We start from the raw sequence: 22,103 nt of genomic DNA, 5'->3' as shown, positions 1-22,103 counted from the left end.
AGCCTGGCTGCAAGGTGCCGAAAACTAAGGCCTACTTGGATATTATACATTGAATACCCCTATTATAATAGGGCTGCGGCCCGCGGCGACATCAAAATGAGGAAATTGGCCCGCGAACCCATTTGAGTTTGAGACCTCTGCTCTATGCTGTGCGCGTGCGCAAATGCGCAGTGCGGACACGGTCTCTGTGTACAGGAAATCTAAGTTGCGCACAAAAAATCCGATGTGATGACCTTTTTTTTATTCGTTACGCACTGTTGTGCAAGGGTCTGCGCAGTAAGTTGGTGAGTGCGCGCAGACTCGTCAAAAATTAGAGGAAACATTGGCTACTACTATATACTATTATAATGTTATATGAATATGAATCAATAATCTGTTAATCCGACATCTTATGCCACGCGCCCGGAGCCGTGATCTTCTCTCGTGTCCGCACCACCCCTGGAAACACACTGATCACATGTGGTCCGTATTGACATAACCAATTTGTCAACTATATATCCACTTCCCGATACTATACAAACAACCAAACCGTAAATGGTCTATATTTCATATCACGCAAATCAAGCATATCCATAACACTCATCGTATAATTCCGTATCCTCCGACTCTTCATTTATGCTGTAATGAAAGCGAAGTCGATTAAGATTTCTTGTATTACTCGCGACAGAAATATTGATCAATCAGTACCTGCACCGCTGCATTCCAATTTCCCCAGCGTGTGCCAACCGCTCTCCGTTGAATCCCCCATATCGCCGAACGCCATTTTTGATACGGGAAGTTTCGACTTATCAGTTAGATATCCCTCGTCTTGTGTCATATTTAGACTGTTGTTATCGCAGTTACAGCTTTGATTTTTGTAGAAGCACGAGCCTGCAATAAACGATAAAGTAGCAGCCATTCTGAAGACAATAAAATAAGCGACATTCCTGCGCTCAACGAACCTCTCTCACCACACGCACATAATCCAGGTCTTCGTGACGGCACCCCTCCCCAGTAAGTCATCAACTCTCCATTTCTTGACGACCAGGATCCGAAGCGGGTACCGGCGTGGTTCAGCAACATGGCGCCAATGCATCTGAACTGAATATATAATTGACTATTAATCCGGCAAATCGATTAGCAGCAATCATTGGAAGTGGATCAATTTGAAATATGACTGCATGACTCCCGAAATTACAGCAGGTGGTAGGACTATTAAACGGGGCACTGCACTTTAAAAATGATGTGGTCTCAAATTGGAGGGTAAAATGAAAAAAAATTTGGCCGCAGCCGTTTGCTTCAGAACGCCACCGTAATGGAGCTGCAATGTATTGAAATTTCCACAAACACATCACGCTCCAGCAGTCACGCAGAAATCGAGCTTTATAATATAGTTGTCAGCCGATGTTATGCAGGAAATATGTTGTACACGACAGAAATAGAATACACTAGGCCCGATTTTGACATAAATCTCCTGACTGAACATCTTCCGTTGAACGCGGTATATAAACCTTCTTAGCGTGTACGACATATTTGATATTTCCTTCATAACAACCGCTGACAACTATATAAAGTTCGATCTCTGCGTTACTGCTGGACCGTGATGTGTTTGTGGAGATTTCAATACATTGCAGCTCCATCACGGTTGCGTTCTAAAGCAAACGGCTGCGCCAAATTTTTTTTCGTTTCACCCTTCAATTTGAGACCACATCATTTTTAGAGTGCCATGCCCCTTCAAATCAGTATACCAGCTCGTTCGAGTGATAATGCCGATCGACGATGGTCATTTGAATGGCATATGGGTCGATTCGATTTTAGTGACAGTATAGAACAGTGGTTCCCAACGTGGGCGATTTGGCGGTCCAGGGGGGCGAAAATGACGAAGGGGGCGACAGGGGGCGAAAATGGACAAAGGGGGCGACAGGGGGCGAAATTAGCCAAGGGGGCGATAGGGGGGCGATGACGCGCCAAAACGGCTGACCTTTTTTTTTTAGTCATCCACCTAGCAATGCGGAGAGAAAAACGTTATTTTGAGCTCTGAGCGGAGAAAAATGACTTTTTTTTTAGTCAACCCGCCGGTGATTACAGTTTGTATGCCCATTTTTCGGTATACAAAATCTGGGGGGCGATGATCGGTGTAAAGCTTGAAAAGGGGGCGATGGTTCGAAAATGGTTGGGAACCACTGGTATAGAAGGTAAACCTGGAATGGCAACGACCGATTTTACAGTTTCGTTCCGCTTCGCTGAAGCTGGAGTCAAGAATTGTTTTGCGTAGGCGACTGTAGGAGATCTGGCATTCCAAAAGTGATCTTCCAAAGGTCAGAAATTACGGAATCTGGTCTTGATCGAAAAGCTACTGTCGCACCGATTCCGAAGATAAAAATTAAAATATGATCAGGAACTGAACCAGGTAGAATCCACCATCCAAATCTGAAATATTGACATCGTCTGTACAATCGGAGAGCCGCAACGGGTCATTGTTTCGCGATTACGCGATTGTTCTGAACAATGCACATTTCAGATGTTGAAGGTGATTTTTCGTCAATCTACGAACCCTGACCATATTTTAATCCATATTTTAATTCATATTTAATTCAGTGTGACCGTAGCTTTCGATCAAGACAAGATTCAGTAAATTCTGCGCTGTGGAAGATCACTTTTGGATTGCCAGAAATCCTACAGTTCCTTCCGCAAAACAATTCTGGAATCCAGCTTCAGCGAAGTGGAACGAAACTGCGAAATCGGTCGTTGCCATTCCATGTTTACAATCTATAGTGACAGTTTATTTACGTGACAATGCCGATAGTGATCATCTGAGTGACAAATAATTGAAATTCAATTAGGTTCATGTTTATTAGAGTGTGAACTGCGAATGCCAATGTCTGCTGATTGAAATTAGAGATTGAATTAGGTTCAGATTGAATAAAATATAACGTACTACTGTGACTCTGATATCAACCTGGCTTCAGTCACTTAAACCAGGATAACGTCCAGTTTGTTTCGTCACTCAAAAAATCACGATTCTATAACATGATTGATTTTCCACTTAAACGAATAACTAGCATTTTGAAATGTGTTACTCTTAAAATCACAGTTTGTGTTACTCATTAGAAGGGCAGAGTAGAGTAGAGCAGAGCACAGTATTCATGCTGCAATGTTCCTACCTTTATATATTGCCGGCATTGCTTGGAACCATTTATAATTTTCAAAATTTTATCCGTACTGATTGAATACTGTGGTACGTGTGAATAACAGTCCGGGGCTTCACAGTCGGTTGCTTTTCTTTCGTCCATTGAGTCGTGCCAGATTTCAGTGACAGCTAAAATGAAAATTAACTATAGATTGAGCTGGCGAATAAAACGATCTCCAACAGCGATTTGTAATTCTATCAAAATGAAAGAGGATAATAGATCTATCAAATTTGTCCTCGAAAAGCTGAACTGCAATACTCATACGTGTCTCATATATATTGGCTTGTAAATAAGCAATTTTCTGCTGAGCGAACTAAGTGAAATGTATCTAGTATCCCTATTAAACGAGCAGCTTTCTTAGACCTTAGATTCGAATATACGGGGGAATATTTCAATATCATATTAAGAAAGAAGCACACTACGTGGAATGTCTTCTAGGATGTAGTAAATAAAAGTTTTGGAAGATCCCAAAGCACCCAACTACAAACAGTTGGTCCGAAAATCGGTATCTGCATACGGAAAACTTGGAGCAAACATGAAGACTGAAGTTGACTGCCTGTTTAGTCATCCTGATATATTTCATGGTCACCTTGGTGGTTAGAATGGGATGCAAGATGAAAGGTTCCACCAAAACAATTAAATAGAGATATCCGGGTAGATGTGATGAACATACTACGGCATACTATTGCTGGAACCTTTCGAGACACTGTAGTAAATTGCTCACAAGCGAAAATCGTACAAGAAACAATTTTCATTTAAGATAAAGTATTAATATTTTATTCCAGCTGATTATTTTGAATTAACATTAGGTGGTTGACATACAATTGATTAAATTATTGCAACGTTTTTTGACTATTCAGGTAGATCATTATATTTATCATTGAAGTTTATTTAGGTACATGATATCCATGAAAGTGTTTGACTATAATAAATCTAATTCCCCTAATAATAATGATATTGCTGTATTTTGATTTAAAACAGTCTTCAGCGTGTAAAAATAACAAGGACATTAAATTTCTGAACTTTATAATTCTACTGAGTCGTTCTTTTATCCAGCCCATAAAGCGAAAATATTACATTCCAGTCAAAACAGTCCCTGAGTTATCTCCAAAACAAGAGTCAATTTGAAAAAGCCAAGGTTATATTCGGAATCAGTGCCCTTCAGTAACGCCAAAACCACCCCCACTTTGTCTTCCTAAAATATGTGACCAGTGTTATGAATTTCAAGCTTTCATGCAGCTCCGCACTAATATATTCCTTTTTACGCGACCCGGCCAGATGACTAACGGACCGATCACTGGGATTGATTGACCACGGCTCTAGAGGATATCAAATGCTTCAATCGATTTTATTGCCGATGTAGGCCTAAATAAGTTCATAGTACTGTTCCTTTGTTTGTTTGATAGAGCAGTCCTTACCATTGTATTATATCTGACATGGGAATTTTGTAGTTAACGAAAGAACGTGATCGGTACTTACCAGAGTCTCCAAACAGATTGCAATACACGTCGTACTGGTCTCCAGGGGAGCCAATCGGGTAGATCCCTGATTCCGTGATACCATCTCGTAGGACGAGATGATGACAAGTATGAATATCTAAAATAGTGATTATATTCGATATCATGTCGCGACGTAGTAAAATGACAACGTAATCACTAGGGCCATTTTTATATGACCTTAAAAAATCAATTATATGACTTTCTTTTTTGGAAAATATGACTTTATATGACTTTATGTGAAAATCGTGTACTTTTACATGAAACCAACTCATGGAACTGACGAGTAAAACACACACAACATAACAGTTGCAGAGAATGCTTGTTGCAGAGCTGAGGAGCGGGTCGTTCTTGCTTCAATCCATTTCTTATGCTTGAGTGTTGCAAGATGCTCTTCACCAAAAAAAAAAAACGTTTCTCATGCTTCACAATGCAACTGCATACCTGACAGGACACTTTCTCTGTAGGGGAGCTTTTGAACTCCTTAAATTCATTTACAATAGCTTTGACTTTTGCTGCATTAGATTCTCTCACTTTTGATATGCTGAACCAGATACTATCTCTGTGTCTAAGTCTCTTATGAATAAACTTGAAGTGAACTGTATATATTCAACTGTTATATTCTTCCGTTTGCTACTAATTATAATGTATTTTTACATAAGTAGACCAAGATTGAGCTTTTTAGCTTGCCTGCCCACTGACTGAACTTCAAATGACGTCCCACTTCAGTGCACAGAAGTACAATGAATTTTGTAGCAACATGATGCAATATCTGACCACATAATGCAATGTGTGACCTCATAGGTCTTTGACTGTAATGTTATGTAGGCTAACCTCATAGTTTGCCTCACTTACTTAGTGCTTAATCGCTTCACCGCTTAAATTCGCACTTATTATTTAAAGTATACAACAATATGACTTTATAACTCAAATTTGACCTAACCAGGAAAATATGACTTTATATGACTTTATAACTTTCTTAATATACCCCATAGGGATGCGGTTTTTACGTTAAAATTGATTGCACGACTTACTGATGCATAGAAAAAAAATATGACTTTAATGACTTTAAATGGCCCGTGTAATCACCAAGGAAAAAAATTAATGCGGTGTGTCACGATCGCAATTTACCGATGTAACATAGGTTAAACGTTAAAGCGGTGGTTCCCAAAGTGGGCGCCAGCACCACCCTGGGGACGTTCGCGAGCATGAATTTGGCGCTGGCCATGAAATGGGCGATTGGGGGCTATGGCTATAAAACTGGGCGGTACGGGGGCGCTGAGAGCAAATGGGGGCGGTGTAGGTTTAGAAGGCAACCTAGCTGTACCGAAAAAGTCAATTGTTACATGATAATAATGATCCTGCTCATCAATGAACTAATTTAGCAGTCAACGGAATCCCTAGAAAGCGTGGTTCATTGTGTACTGTCAGAACTACGAAATATTTGAGCAGTTATTGCTCACTGCAAGGGGTGATGACTTTTTAAGAGAAACTGTCTTGTGTGATTTTAATCACTGTTTCAGAAGAGCGTGGATTTTACACGGTGCTGCTACCATGACATTCGACACGGTGTTCTGGTTGCGATAAACGATGTCGCTTCTACTTTACGATCATATTTTACATAATTTATGAGTAGAATATATCCGTTCTTAGAAATGATGAAACCTGATGAAGGTGAAAATGACACAGTCCGGAGTTGGTAATAAAGCTCGTAATATTTCACAGAAATTTTTCAGCACGTGAACTGTTCCAATTCTCAAGCTTGCATGAGCTATCGGTCCAGCTCGAATACCCGATTTTGATGAAGAAACATAGATCAATCATCTCAGAAAACCGCACGAGGCTATGGTGATTTGAGTTCAGGATATAAAAATTCCTTACCGGATACTCAATCCATTCTATAAAGTTTTAGAGCATGAAATGATTGAGGCGTTGATTTTATTGTAGTGCAGAACAATGTTGAGTTCAACTTCAAGTCTAGTATCTCCAATCAATCGTTCTAGAATCTGGATACACGCTTAAATCACATAGAAATACACTCACTGGTCAATTCTCTTCTTTGCTCATATTTTACAGAACGTGTTTGCAGTGCCGTGACCAAGTTTATGATTAACAGCAGACGTCGACTTGATAGTATGGGACGTGGAGACTGGAGATTTTAGACTCAAACCACAAACCCAATATGACGAGGATGATGATGATGATAATAATAATAATAATAATAATTTTAATTGGAGTATTTGGTTGTATTAAGATTTAAGAATTAATTAATAATTAAATAATTACTTTAACTTAACCTAACTTCTGAACTGACGCATCACTGCTGTGAATGCCTGCGAAACGATCTGGATATATCGCACCTGGACGTACCCGCCGTGGGACCAAGCGGATGACCCCAGAGGACTCGTCAACTCCGACCACACATGAACACCAAAGAGAAGATATTTCTCAACATGGCGCCTGTGCAACACCGAACTGTGGCTCACAAAACAGCTCTGCTGCAAAAGAAAAAAAGAAGAGACACAGATGGAGTAAAGAAGAGTATAAAGAAATAATGAGATGTTACTTCTTAGCCAAATTTGAAAACTCGGCAGGAGTAACCGAAGGAACTTTTCAAAAATGGAAAGAGAGAACGAACAACTCTCCAACCATGACTGCCAATACCCTGGCAACAATGAGACGTTGTGTAATAAAAAATAAAAAATTATCTGAACAAGAACTCGCAGATATCGAAGGAGAAATGTGTAACAAAAACAGAGAAAACTCTGAGGCAATGGAACTGCAATTCGACCAAGATGACCTGAACCCACAACAATCACTTGATGACCCGAGCATCGCAGAAGTAGAATTACAAAATACCACCGGGCACCCGAATGAATCAACAACACCTAACGATGGCGACATAGACACGGAATTAGAATTGGAGATCAAAAATCAAATCATCGACCGCATGAAATCCACATTGAATGTAAATGACAGAGTGCAGTTACCTGACTTACAAATTACCAAGAAACTGAAAACTGATATTGCAGTAGCGAACAAAATTTTGACAGAAACCATACTACCTGCAACTCTAAATGACAAACAAGGAGAAAGACCCCAATGTCCCTTGACAACAATCAACAACCTCATTTACAGCACTGCGGCAGTTATCTCAGAAAGGCACTGCAAAATACCAAGAACTGTCAACAAAAAAAGGGGAAGGCATACGCCAGCTTGGCAACGCAGAATTGAAAACAAAATCGCAAAACTAAGGTGTGACGTTGCGATACTCTCAGAACTAAAAAAGGAAATGTCTCCCGCAAAGTAAAAAATAAAGTAAAAAGAATAGAACTGGAGCACCAAACCAAACTGCAGTCAACAGAAAAAGTGACAATGTTGCAAGAAGAATTAAAAATGAGAATATGCGCCAAAGCACAACGATTGAAACGATATAAAAAACGAAAAACACAATATCGCCAAAATTTGTTATTTGCTCGCAAACCTGGACAATTTTTTCGAATGATGAAACAAAAGTCAAATCAAAAAATTACCAGCAGCAAAATACCAGCCACTGCAGATGTGGAATCATTTTGGAAGAAAATATGGGAAACCAAAAAATTGCACAACTCAAATGCAAATTGGATACAAGACCTCCACACTGACCATCTACAAACACCAGAACAACAATGGTCAGAAATCACAAAACAAGAAATCAAGGAGGCCCTAAAGAGTTCACTGAACTGGAAAGCAGCTGGTCCTGACCAGATCAAAAACTTTTGGCTAAAAAAACTAACTGCAACACATAATTACCTAGCGGTGACCTACAATGAGCTTTTATCCTCAACCAGCTCGCACGAGATCCCAGCCTGGTTCACACAAGGGATCACCTATCTTATTCCAAAAAATGAAAACACCAGGGACCCCAAGAACAAACACCTAGAAAATCTTCTACCGCCTGAGCAGAAAGGATGCAAGGAAGGCGACTTTGGCTGTAAGGACCACCTGCTCCTTGACAAAACCATTCTTGAAAACTGCAAGAGGAGACACACTAACCTCAGCATGGCATGGATAGATTACAAAAAAGCTTTCGATTCAGTCCCTCACACGCGGATACTGAAAACAATGCGTATGTACAAAATGAATCCGATCATCATCAGATTTATTGAAAATTCAATGAAAAATTGGCATACAAAAGTGTTGATCAAACATGACTAAGGTGAAACAGAAACCTGTACAATTCAGATATGCAATGGTATCTTCCAAGGCGACTCATTCTCACCACTTCTATTCTGCCTCAGCTTAGCTCCACTCAGTGAGTTGCTGAGAAAAAATGAAACAGGATACGTGATAAAAAAAGCAGCGAATTCTGAAGGTCAAAAGATTCATCAACTTTTGTTCATGGATGATCTGAAACTGCATGCGAAATCCGATACGGACCTGAATAACCAAATGAAAATTGTTCATGAGTTTTCGGAAGATATAAAAATGAAATTTGGCTTGGATAAATGCTCAAAACTTACCATACGACGTGGAAGAGCCACCAGCACTGGCGACATGAACTTCAAAATGGGTGAAACCATAACAGAATTGAATGCCGAAGATCACTATAAATATCTAGGTATCTGTGAAAGCGACAACATTAAACATGCTGCAATGAAATCAAGTCTAAAAAAAGAATACATCAGCAGGCTCAAGTCAATTCTCAAAACTGAACTCAATTCCAAAAACAAAATCAATGCCATAAACAGTCTTGCAGTGCCTGTCTTGAGATATAGCTTTGGTGTGGTGAACTGGCGCAAAGATGAAATTAAAAAATTGGACACAAAGACGAGAAAACTGATGACAATGCACCACATGCATCACCCAAAATCTGATACACAAAGACTGTACATCCCCAGAAAAAAAGGTGGTCGAGGACTACAAGAAATTGAACAAACTTTCAAAACAGAAATCATCGGCTTTTCACAGTACATCAACAACAGCGATAACATTTACTGCAAACTCATTGCACAGGAAGACAAACAGCGCAAAACAAAATCTCTGAGCTATCGTCACGACAAGTACGTCAGAGAAGTCAACATGGAAACAGGTAACCTGTACACTGCAGAAAACACTGTTGCTAAACCCACAACAATAGCAAAAGCAGCACGAGTCCAATACAAAAATGCAACGCTCAAAACGAGAGAAACGATATGGGAGTCGATGCCTCTTCATGGACAGCACAAGAAGTTAACTTCACAGCCCCATGTAGACGAGCTTTCATGGACCTGGCTATCCAGCTCTGGCCTGACACCGGCAAGCGAAGGATTCATTTTCGCAGCACAAGACCAATCGCTTCCTACAAAATACTATCGCAAAAGAATTCTGAAGCAAAACACGGACGGCAAATGTAGAATGTGCCACAACCAAAATGAAACTGTAGCACATCTCATGTCCGGCTGTGGTGCACTTGCAGCTACCGAATACACATGGAGACACAATAGGATTGGTCACTACATTCATCTTGAATTATGCAAACATTTTAACATCACCACTTCGACAAAAAATTGGTACGATTACAGCCCAGCACCAGTGACAGAAAACGAACAAGTAAAAATTCTGTGGGATGTACCAGTTATAACTGACCGCGAAATCAGGAGCAACCGCCCGGATATAATCGTCAAACTAAAATAGAAAAGAGAATGTTTATTCATTGAACTGGCTGTCCCAGCTGATCACGACCTACTGCAAAAAGAATCAGAAAAACACTCCAAATACGCAGACCTCAAAATGGAATGTGAGAAAATGTGGCGATGCAAAAAAAACATTGTACCGATAGTCATTGGTGCTACAGGGGTCATGAGCAAAAAACTCATGAGACATATCCAACAAATTCCGGGTAACGTTCGATTCGACATGATCCAAAAGATCACATTATTGGGCACTGTGCACATTCTTCGGAAGGCCTTGAATGCACCACTGGACTAAAATTACACTTGTGAATCACAGCATAATTTCTGTAATTTCGATTCTTCATCTTCAATCATCTCTACCTCTGCTCTGTAACCCTTGCCAATTCTTCATCTGCTGCAATTCTGTAATCTGACTTCTCCGTGTATTGCATAGGAATAACAATTTGAATGTATTATTGAAATTTTAAGAATTTACTCCAATCTCGCCATTTTCCTTTGGGGGCAGGTTGCTCCCCGGATTATGTGTGTACCTACCAGTTTTACTGTGAACAAAGAATATAATAATAATAATACACCAGCTTCATCCGTCTCATAACAAAACAAAATCAATGCCATAAACAGTCTTGCAGTGCCTGTCTTGAGATATAGCTTTGGTGTGGTGAACTGGCGCGAAGATGAAATTAAAAAAATTGACACAAAGACGAGAAAACTGATGACAATGCACCACATGCATCACCCAAAATCTGTACATCCCCAGAAAAAAAGGTGGTCGAGGACTACAAGAAATTGAACAAACCTTCAAAACAGAAATAATCGGCTTGTCACAGTACATCAACAACAGCGATAACATTTACTGCAAACTCATTGCACAGGAAGACAAACAGCGCAAAACAAAATCTCTGAGCTATCGTCACGACAAGTACGCCGGAGAAGTCAACTTGGAAACAGCTAACCTGTACACTGCAGAAAACACTGTTGCTAAACCCACAACAATAGCAAAAGCAGCACGAGTCCGATACAAAAATGCAACGCTCAAAATGAGAGAAACGATATGGGAGTCGATGGCTCTTCATGGACAGCACAAGAAGTTAACTTCACAGCCCCATGTAGACTAGGCTTACCATATTTCGGAAATGAAAAAAGAGGACACTTTTTCAGAAATTTCAGATAAGCAAAACTGGAGAAGAATTCTCAAAAACAGGTAAATTTCACCCGCTTCACGATCGGATGACTAAAAAAAAAAAAAAAAAAAAAAAAAAAGGTCTCTTTTTCGCTCAGAGCTGAAATCACCCCTTTTCCCTCCGAAATACCCGCCGGAGCTTCACTTCTGCGCTAATTTGCGGCATATCACTCGCGATTTCCTCTAAATATGACCTAAATTTTCAAAAAAGAGGACAAAATCTCAAAAAAGAGGACAAAAGGGCGTCCTCCGAGGACACTTTCAAAAAAGTCAAAAAAGAGGACAAATCCTCTTAAAAGAGGACGTATGGTAAGCCTAATGTAGACGAGCTTTCATGGACCTGGCTATCCAGCTCTGGCCTGAAACCGGCAAGCGAAGGATTCATTTTCGCAGCACAAGACCAATCGCTTCCTACAAAATACTATCGCAAAAGAATTCTGAAGCAAAACACGGACGGCAAATGCAGAATGTGCCACAACCAAAATGAAACTGTAGCACATCTCATGTCCGGCTGTGGTGCACTTGCAGCTACCGACTACACATGGAGACACAATAGGATTGGTCACTACATTCATCTTGAATTATGCAAACATTTCAACATCACCACTTCGACAAAAAATTGGTACGATTACAGCCCAGCACCTGTGACAGAAAACGAACAAGTAAAAATTCTGTGGGATGTACCAGTTATAACTGACCGCGAAATCAGAAGCAACCGCCCGGATATAATCGTCAAACTGAAAAAGAAAAGAGAATGCTTATTCATTGAACTGGCTGTCCCAGCTGATCACAACCTACTGCAAAAAGAATCAGAAAAACACTCTAAATGCGCAGATCTCAAAATGGAATGTGAGAAAATGTGGCGATGCAAAATAAACATTGTACCGATAGTCGTTGGCGCTACAGGGGTCGTGAGCAAAAAACTCATGAGACATATCCAACAAGTTCCGGGTAACGTTCGATTCGACATGATCCAAAAGATCACACTATTGGGCACTGTGCACATTCTTCGGAAGGCCTTGAATGCACCACTGGACTAAAATTACACTTGTGAATCACAGCATGATTTCTGTAATTTCGATTCTTCATCTTCAATCATCTCTACCTCTGCTCTGTAACCCTTGCCTATTCTTCATCTGCTGCAATTCTGTAATCTGACTTCTCCATGTATTGCATAGGAATATCAATTTGAATGTAGGGTACTGAAATTTTAAAAATTTACTCCAATCTCGCCATTTTCCTTTGGGGGCAGGTTGCTTCCCGGATTATGTGTGTATTTACCAGTTTTACAGTGAATAAAAAATATAATAATACACCAGCTTCATCCGTCTCATTATTAGCTGTAATAAATGCAGAACAACTTTCGTTTTATGATATAGACGTGGTGAGGGGGGCGAGGGCTCTGGCACTTTATTTGTTGTCCAGGTGAGTGGTAGCTCAACTAAGTTTGGGAAACACTGCGTTAAAGCAAACAGACCCATATCCGATCTGATAAAAATGTCATTGCAACGAGCAGACGTGCGCCCAAATGTACGTACATCCTCATTTTCTGTGTTAGATAGTTTCACGGAATACGCACTGCATGCATGAAATGATAATATTAGAGAATATTAAACAGGTTCATAAAACGTCATACAAATGTAAATTGATCCTTATTCAGATCTTTGTAGTAATGATACACAATGACGCAAAATCTATTAGGCCTTTACACCATAGCAAATAAAGGAGCTTGAAGCTCGAAATCGAAACCCCGTTCTTCTGAATGCTGATTCTATATCCAATGTTTACAAGCTCACTTTCCATTAACGAATTGGTGTCCCCTGTTGCGTTTTAATGCCAATATCTACAAGTGGAACCTCTCAATTCTGAAATGGTGTCAGGAAAGAAACATCAGAAGTCACAATTATTTGGAATAAATATTCATTAAAATGTTTTCGTTTTGTGTTGAAACTCCAAAAAGTCCATCTCTATACGCGCCGCGTGCACTGTGGAGCCTCATTTTGCCGCCCTTTGCAGCCTGCCGCCCCCGGAGCAGAACCAGAACCGCCAAGTGGCTGCTACGCCACTGCTCGAGACGCTGTCTTATTAGATTTCAACACACTGAAGGGATTCCAAATATGTAGCCTACATTTTCGCATATAGATGGGGTGGACGTAAAAATTTCCATGCGGGGAAGATGCAAGTATATTAGCTTCAAATTATGTTCATGGAATTGGTGTACGTCGACTCTCTTCTATATATTAATAGGTCAAGTTTTTATTGCACTAAAATCGCGAGAAAGTTGCATTTAATTTTAACAAAAATTGCAGTAAAAAGTTCCATATATAATTTTTGTTGAGTTATTAGGGTATGAGATACTCGAAAGGTTCCGTTGTATAACCTAGTTCCTGCAGAGCTCTCAAATTTGTTACTTCGTCATTAAACGCTCTGATGAAACCGCCAAAAATTACATTTTTCCTGGCACACAGCAAGAAAATCACGCATTTCGGAAATAATTTTCCTTAAAAAAGCCAAAGATCACGGCGACAACCCTCCCCAAAACGACTCGAAGAACATAACCTGAACCCCATAGGTCTGCAAACTTGACCCAAGGCATGAAAGACAAACTCACTCGTGGCGACTTTAACAAAATCAATAGCCTGAAAAAGATGACCCAGTGGAAATGTAATTTTAGACGGTATCGCTTGGGCGTTCGTGAATGGGAAACTATCTCCGATTTAAAAACATGCTAAAAACTATTTCTAATATGGTTCTATGCTCTTTGATTTACTTAACAAAGAGCTATGTGATGGGTTAGCTATATATCACTATTATGTATGACACAATGATTTGCAACTACCCCTGCCAAGCACGACCGTGTCCGAACAATATGTAAATAGATCACTTCATTAATTCCGTCGTTTAAATCACTATTATTATTTTTGAACCGCCTACTGCTCAGTCTCAGTTACTCTGGAAGTCAGATTGACTTCATTATTCCTGACATTGTGATATTGCAGGCATTCGCAACCAGACATGGGGTGATTACTTCATGAATGCAATCGATTGCGATTACGAATACTTCTGAATCACGCGATTACGATTACGATTACAGCACAATCGGGAAGTAGTCGATTACGATTACGATTACATTGGAAAAGTAATCACGATTACTCACGATTACATTTATTTTTGCATCGTAGTAGTTATATTGAAAGACAAAACACGGATTGCGCTGGAAAGGCCCAGTGATATAACTACTGTCTTTAAAAAAATGGGACATTTCCTTCTTAAGTCATAATGTACCCATCGCCCATTTTATAGAGGACGGTTTGTCGCACCCAATGATTTGCATTCTTGCCAGGTCCATAACTGACGCACCCCCAATTCCCCAATGGGGTGGGGAGCGTAGTTGGGGGGACTCAAAAGTATTTTGTAAACCAACTTAAATTATAGAGCATTTTCGAGAGATTTCATTAACTCGGAATTTCTCTTTGCGCTTTGCGATTTAAATGTCTCTAGATAGTTTGATTTCGAAATGCATACGTCTCCCCCTCAAGAAATAAAGCATACATAATTCATAGTAATAGGCATTTAGGTGCCAGTCAATACCGCTCCTTGACACATCAAAAGACATATGCAGTTTCGGCCAACATGAGACTCCCACGAAGTGTGCTATTAAAGAAAGACATTGGCCAAAACTTAGGGTATGTGTCCATTGTTAATAGCCGCGCTGGGTGGGCGTGACCAACAGTCCATTCCTTCCAATCTGAGCCCACGATGCAAATGCCACCCGGCACCCACAGAGCATTAGACATGACAATTTGTGTGTGCTTCTCACGCAAGTTTTTCTTTTAGTCTGCTGTTTGGGCCACTACAATCAATATCTTTTAGCTATATAACAGACCGGAGGTGACGAGTTAACAACATACAATAAAGTTATTATTGCAATATACCAGATGTTATAATTATGAATTACGCCCCGCCCCCCGCTCTTCACGTAAATCTGACCATCGGGCGCTGAGATAGGATTAAAAATGCAATATAATGCAATTATCAGTATTGTAGACGAAATTTAATCTTCAACTTCCAAATTGACTACCCTATGGGGGCCCAAGACCAAATTTTGGTTGGGGGAAGCTTTTGCTGTTTTGATCCTGATTCTAGCTAGAACCCGCGCTAATGGCTATGGCGTCAAGTCCAAATGTTCAGTAAAGAATTGTGAAATAGCGAATGGCGCCCATTTTGAGTAGAATAATATTAGAATAACAGAAAGTGAATACAAAATTCTGCCTTCAACTTAATGCAGATAATGTAACACAAGCTGCCATTACGAGAAACGGCAAAACAACGGCCCAGTTATGATATATATCAGCAGCTGTTGATTGTAATGCTTCGTTATGGAAACCGTAATATTTGACGAGTACAAAATTCTAAACCTGCTGTACGTTCGTACCATATATGTCTACTGCTCGCCAAGCAGCAACGGTGAAACTGCATTTAACTCTAGAATTAGAACTATTACATTCTATAGTTTAACTAAGCATAACCAAACATCAATATAAAAGTTGCTATTTTAACTTGGGCAGAGAGGTGATTACGATTAATTATCCTGATGCGAGGTAGTGGCGTCTGAAACGTATTGATAAACCGATAAACAGCACGGTGGGTTTTCTTACAATCACACTAATGTACATCGAATATCTATTTACTATGTGTGGACACTTCCTTCGCAAAGACGAGCAAAGCTAATAATAGGCTACCTCTGACGTAATAATGAGCAGTGGCATTTGAAAATCAGACGTTTGTGCTCTCAATAACTGGTATAATATCTCTTCCTTGTTCACGAGTGTTCAGTTTATGTCACAGTCCTTGTACAAATAAAAAGTAATCGAAATATCACAAAGAAATCGATTAAATATGGGAAGTAGTCGATTACGATTACGATTACTTCGGGATTTTTTCGAATGTAATCGATTGCGATTACGATTACTTGAAAATGCTGTAATCGTCGTAATCGATTACGATTACTAATCGCGATTACCCCGTGTCTGTTCGCAACAGGTCGACGAATGCAACTGGTGATGTTATCAATATATTTGTAAACGCGGGCATACATACCTGGGCAATACCGAAATCCACCAGTTGCTCCGCCAAGAAGATAGTACCCGTATTCGGACTCGTTGTATCTAGACGATAGCTCTGCGCATGTGAAGATGTCTGCATATATCATGGTCACTATATATAGACTCACAACATCATTCAACTCGAACATCTCAATCTATATTGCTCAAGAGTAGCTAATCCGTACAGTTTAGACATTCTAAACCGGAATATGAGCATATTCTACAAATGGGTTGAACGCGGGATTACACGATTTCACGTGAATTTGGAGAACGGTCATTCATCTGCTTTTCGTATTATTAAGAACTGGGACCTCGGTCCCTAAGAATTGCATTAAAGCAGTATTGAGAGTCATGAACACAACCACGGGACTGATCGCGGGGAAGCTCTCCATAGGTCAAGAAATTAATAAGTCGATGTACAACAAACGTGATGTGCAGTGTTCGACGCGAAGTATAGACCTCATTGTTTAATCGAGATGCATGATGTAATAATTAAAACATGTTTCGCGCGTAATTAGCGAAACATAGGCGAAATTTCAAATGCCCAAATCACCGCGCAGGTGCTTCGGTAGAAAATAGATTATTGCACCATGCCAAGGCTTGCGCGCCGCTATCATTATATTCAAGTACATAAATGAGTACGTTAGGTGGCATAAACAATAACGTTCCCAGCGAGTAAACAACATGTTTTTCATTCCTTTAAATATATCTCGACTAATAATCACACATAGCCTCTATATTCATAATTTTTCAAAAACGTAGCCAGTACAAATATAATTTTGGCCACAGCGTGACACTACGAAGCTCACTGAAACGAAATAAAAATGTTGAACCTGAGTAAACTTGAAAGTTGCAGTAAATATATCTCCCAGCGCCTGAGAAAGGATCCCTTGTCCAGTAGTGCCCTGTTGCTGAAACTCCGTGACTGTCTCGTAATTCGGAACAGGATCTGGAGCCTATATAAAGTTATTAAACTCAGTCGTCTTGATAGTGATCTGACAAGTCACGATATCATTGAAATTGTTTTCAATTAATCTCGAAGTCATACAAGTATTGCAGGTGGCAGTTGGAATCAATAGCACATATGTGAAAGGCATACAGTAATATCAGTATATCGGGCTGTATGGGGAACGAGTGAAGTTTATAACATATCTTAAAGATTTTTATACAGACAAAAAGCCGAATTATTGAAGAATTGCCCTAATTATATCGGGAAAGCTACGCAGCATGAAATTGGGATCAACTTAGACGAGAGATAACTGTAGTAAGCAGTATGAGACGCCGATACAGACAATAGACATTGGAGCGGGGCATAGATTTTCCATGAACTGGATATCCGCCGGACCCTTGTTATTTTGCGCTGGATCCGAATTCGTACTTTTACAGATAAGGACAGATTAGTTCGTCTCCGGATATGGCCGGAGTACTCTATGGAGTAGTGTGCAGGATTTTGCCAGACCCTTGGTTGTTATTGACAGCATTGTTTTATTTTGGGCTGGAGTCGGACTTGAGTCGGATTCATACTTTTTCTGATCGGCTAGAGCCGGATCGGAAGCGGATGCCATTTTGAAGAAAACGGATCAGAGTTGAACTAGGGGATTTATCGATTTGCCCGGCACTACCGTATATATCCATCATTTCACCACGCAGGTTTTATGAGTCCTATATGAATACCTACATGAGGTTTCTAACAATGACTTCATCTATTTATTTCGACGCAGTGACCACGTATTTATAGGAAGGTGGGGCAAGCCATTTCCCCCTCTTATCGACGACAGTGAAAATAAAACGAACCACTCCCCGATATTGAAACGAAGATGAGATTTATGACATTTCAGCTGATTGTCAACTCTTATTCATCTCCTTGGCACTGTTGATTATAAGATGCGATTTTGGTCTCTTTCGTTAATTTAGTCAATAGAATTCAGACCATCGAAAAACACCGTATTTTGATGTCAATACATAGCATCAACCTCTGCACATTTCAGTTCATTTGCAATCTCAGATAAGACACGTCTTGAATACATATTGTGCGTCTGCTTACGAATTTGCAAAACCGGTCATAATGTTAAATTGCCCGTTCATGGATAATATTGAAGATAATGCGACAAAGTCAAGCAATGTGTTGCTCAATGCAGCCCAGTCTATCGTTTATGGACTTGAAGCCTCTTGGTGATTGGATCGCGTGTAAATATTTCTTTAATATAAGTATAACATAACTTTACATGTCATGCACACTTTGCAGGAGGATCAAGTGATAAATGAAACTGTCCGAGTGTCCATATATGCATATATGCCGCACCGCATGAGTTATCATTAAGCGCAAAGAAATTCGTCAACAAAATATGCCCCGTTCCGGATATGTATGTACCGCTAGATGAAGATCAGGTGGCTCCAACGGACAACATCCGTTCCAGCTAGAGTATAACCCATACATAATATAAGTGCATGGTGTATGATGTCGCATTCCGGGATACATTTTTCTGCTCTGTTGGTGAGGAAAATATTTTTTGCGATAAGCTTCAGCTATACGGGAAACACTACAGGAGAATGAACTATATACCTGCGGCGCTGTTGATGAGATTTCTCTTCAGTGTTCGCGTCTCGTCAACTAACAATTCTCTCAGCTCTGGATCACAGAGATGACAGAATCAGGAAAAGGCGAGAAATTGTTGTGCTATTGATATTGCACGATTAATATTCTATAATACGTTGCGAATACCTTAAGCAGAGTTGCTCACGTCCCAGTCGCGATCCCATCGTGATCTCGCATATGACTGTATTTGATTATAATCAAGAGGTCGAATAATGTCGTAAATGTGAACAACAAATACTTGAACATCGGGTTTGAGAAGTGTGTAATCTGTGACAACGGCAGGCAGCTCATCTGGTAATTGAGGCCAGATGCTGTGTTACTGATATACGGCGATTACTGCCGCAATGTAATTGAGGACGATTACAAATGACGAACTCTCATGAGTCACCTGTTTCTCTAAGTGGCTATTCTTTGAAATTTGAACGAAGGAAAAGCACGCATACTTTAGGTACGACCAAAACACATAAAACAAACAAGTGCAAAATATTTTCCAGACTCAAGCTGATACTTTCTTGTATCATCGGTGGTGTAACTGTCACACCCACAACATCATACGAATTATAGAGAAAAAAAAAAACTCTAAGATGCAAAAGAGATGTCCCCTTCAGTTGACTAAATTAAATTAATCTATTTGATTTATGGCTGCACAGTATGCACAGTGTGCAGATGCAAACCCTGTTTTATCATACATTGTCATACAGCATAACCCGACTTACGAATGTTGAAACGGAATGAAACGTTTTGAGTCACCCCTTTGTATTTATCTTTGGTCAACTACCCAGAATTGAGATCGAAGGCCAAGAAAGGTTTCGTTTGCTCGATTTTCATGTTAAAAAGTCGTTGTCTTTTTATGTACTAGATCCAATCAGACAGGCTTCTAAGACGGATTTGACGCTATAACTTTTGCAGTAAATACTGAAATTTTGTAGTCCATCATGCATGAGAAAATTAGATGTGGCCAGCATACCAATATCCTGGATGTTTAGTCTTGATGTCCAGTGAAATTGCACACCGAATACTGCCAATGTCACCACGAAGAACACTACCAATAGTGAGAAAATAATTCGCAGTTTGCCGTTCACCTTAGAGATCGCCCCTGGAAAGAAACGTATTAGTTATGCTCGGTTCGACTATGACAATTTTCAGATGCTATAAGATCTATTACAACCGCCAGACTTCATAACTTACTGTTATTGATATGTATCATGAGATTAAATCGGTACAGTATTTTCAATATGACATAGACGCAACACAATGGATATTAAAACAACTTAAAGTTTATACAACTGCGGATATCGGAAACAGATTAATATGTGCGTCGGAAAAGAAATAGGATACTTAAAAATATCGTATCTTCACCATTCGGAGTTGAAGTAGTTCTCGAAACTTCCTTGGAATTCGATCGTGGCCTCTCCGGCGGTGCTGAGTCTCGTTGGTAAGTAATTTCATAGTCATCCATAGGCAGCGTTACAATATCAGCTGATTGTCTTCGACACTCCTCATTAGCGTGATAATGATGCCAACTATATGACATATATATATAGCTCTTCAATATTTTTCGTAATGGTACACCTATCACACTTTACTCTAAACTTTTACCCTCACTACACATAATGTGCACACTGCACAGTACACGCATAATGTGACACTTTATGTTGCTTTGCTTTGTGAAAGTACTTGGTAACGAAGTCAAATGAGACAAGCACCAGAACATTCTCTTAAAGGCCGTCGGATATGCGTGTCTAAGTTTGCTCTGCGTGAATTGAATTGAACATTTGGCCACAGGTACAAGGTCCAATATTCAGCCGGAACGCCACTCGTTACGTCATGATTGGATGGGAAAAGGTTAACCGAGTATAGTACGTCTTTCTCGAGCAAGAAACTGTATCATACGTTACTTACAAAGCTTCAACGAGTACTAGCACATTTGATATATTAATGTCATCATTCGAAAAGATATTCCTCCGCACAAGATATGTTCGCCGACCGGATGATATGGTAGATGTTGAAACCAGAATCAAATGCTATATGCACACACAGTCCAAGGCCTTGCTGACAGCTATTTGTAGAAACAATACTTTGATTGGCAGTGCCATTCAATAAATGAACACATATTTCAAATTGTGGAAGTAAAATGCTGTAATGTATTGATTTGGTTATCTGCGATTGGCTAGGTGTTGGTTAGTTGTGGATAGCTTTATGAGGCAGATGGATGAAGTGACCACGATGATCAAATCGGAAAACAACGTATATAAAATATCTGATAGTAGCCATTATCCCTTCATATCAAACATGGGTTAGGTATTAGTGATAGTTTTTTTTTATCAGATTTTGTAATCTCCTCGTCCATCATTGCACGGCCCCTGTTGGAGTGTTGGTATCATTTTAAATACCGTTTGTTCTAATATAAACATTTGTTTCCTTGTGGTTGCAAGATCCAATATTTGTACCAATTTCAATATCATAAGATTCGTTTTTGTTATTACAAATTCCATACAGTTGTATAAGCCGCAATATATTACCTACGAAGTCCGTGAACGGCGGTGGTCTCCTAACAAATGATCCAAATTTTACAATAATTTTTTTCTCGGCTATGACGTTATACCAGGGGTGGGCAAACTATGGCCCGCGGGCCGCATGCGGCCCGCAACAACGTTCTGTGTGGCCCGCGAGAGTCTAAAGAAACTTTTTTTAAATATTGATAAAATGCGTACAAAACATCGAATTAATGCAGAGACTTGATTAAATGTTTCTTCGTAAATTTCACCATGATAATTCGAAGACAATGGTTCTGAAACTGGTAGGCACACCCCCCGTGGGGCGTGAAAGCATCTGAATAGGGGCGCGACTCTGAACTGAACTGAAAATATTTTTCGCGCTTCGCGCGATTTACATCCAGTTC

The 22,103-nt window shown here is 39.9% G+C and overlaps 1 protein-coding gene and 1 long non-coding RNA gene across 4 annotated transcripts; one reads left to right on the top strand and one right to left on the bottom strand.

Annotated features, from left to right (window-relative positions):
* Positions 1 to 519: 519 nt before the first annotated feature.
* Positions 520 to 20,856, bottom strand: LOC145439844 (contactin-associated protein-like 4). Of its 3 annotated transcripts, XM_080317489.1 has the most exons (10): positions 20,561 to 20,854; positions 20,169 to 20,297; positions 19,169 to 19,234; positions 17,439 to 17,561; positions 16,601 to 16,699; positions 4,650 to 4,766; positions 3,144 to 3,298; positions 942 to 1,080; positions 688 to 870; positions 520 to 618 (listed from the first exon to the last, which is right to left on the bottom strand). In XM_080317489.1, exons 1-10 carry the CDS (start codon positions 20,733 to 20,735, stop codon positions 614 to 616), a joined length of 1,191 nt encoding a protein of 396 aa, XP_080173615.1. In that variant the 5' UTR covers positions 20,736 to 20,854; the 3' UTR covers positions 520 to 613. The 3 variants fall into 3 exon arrangements, with proteins under 3 accessions (XP_080173615.1, XP_080173616.1, XP_080173617.1); XM_080317490.1 differs by lacking the exon at positions 19,169 to 19,234 and having other exon boundaries at positions 20,561 to 20,856; XM_080317491.1 differs by lacking the exon at positions 4,650 to 4,766 and having other exon boundaries at positions 20,561 to 20,851.
* LOC145439882 (uncharacterized) lies at positions 5,889 to 6,879 on the top strand. The gene is made up of 3 exons (XR_013915380.1): positions 5,889 to 6,340; positions 6,403 to 6,514; positions 6,743 to 6,879. It is a non-coding gene; the product is annotated as an uncharacterized LOC145439882 (long non-coding RNA).
* Positions 20,857 to 22,103: the final 1,247 nt, after the last annotated feature.

Source organism: Botryllus schlosseri, chromosome 5 (assembly GCF_051294905.1).
Source record: "Botryllus schlosseri isolate E-star chromosome 5, Bs_hap1, whole genome shotgun sequence".
In the NCBI taxonomy this organism is placed as follows: Eukaryota; Metazoa; Chordata; class Ascidiacea; order Stolidobranchia; family Styelidae; genus Botryllus; species Botryllus schlosseri.
The sequence above is the reverse complement of the archived record's forward strand: the minus strand, read 5'-3'. Positions and strand labels throughout refer to the sequence as shown.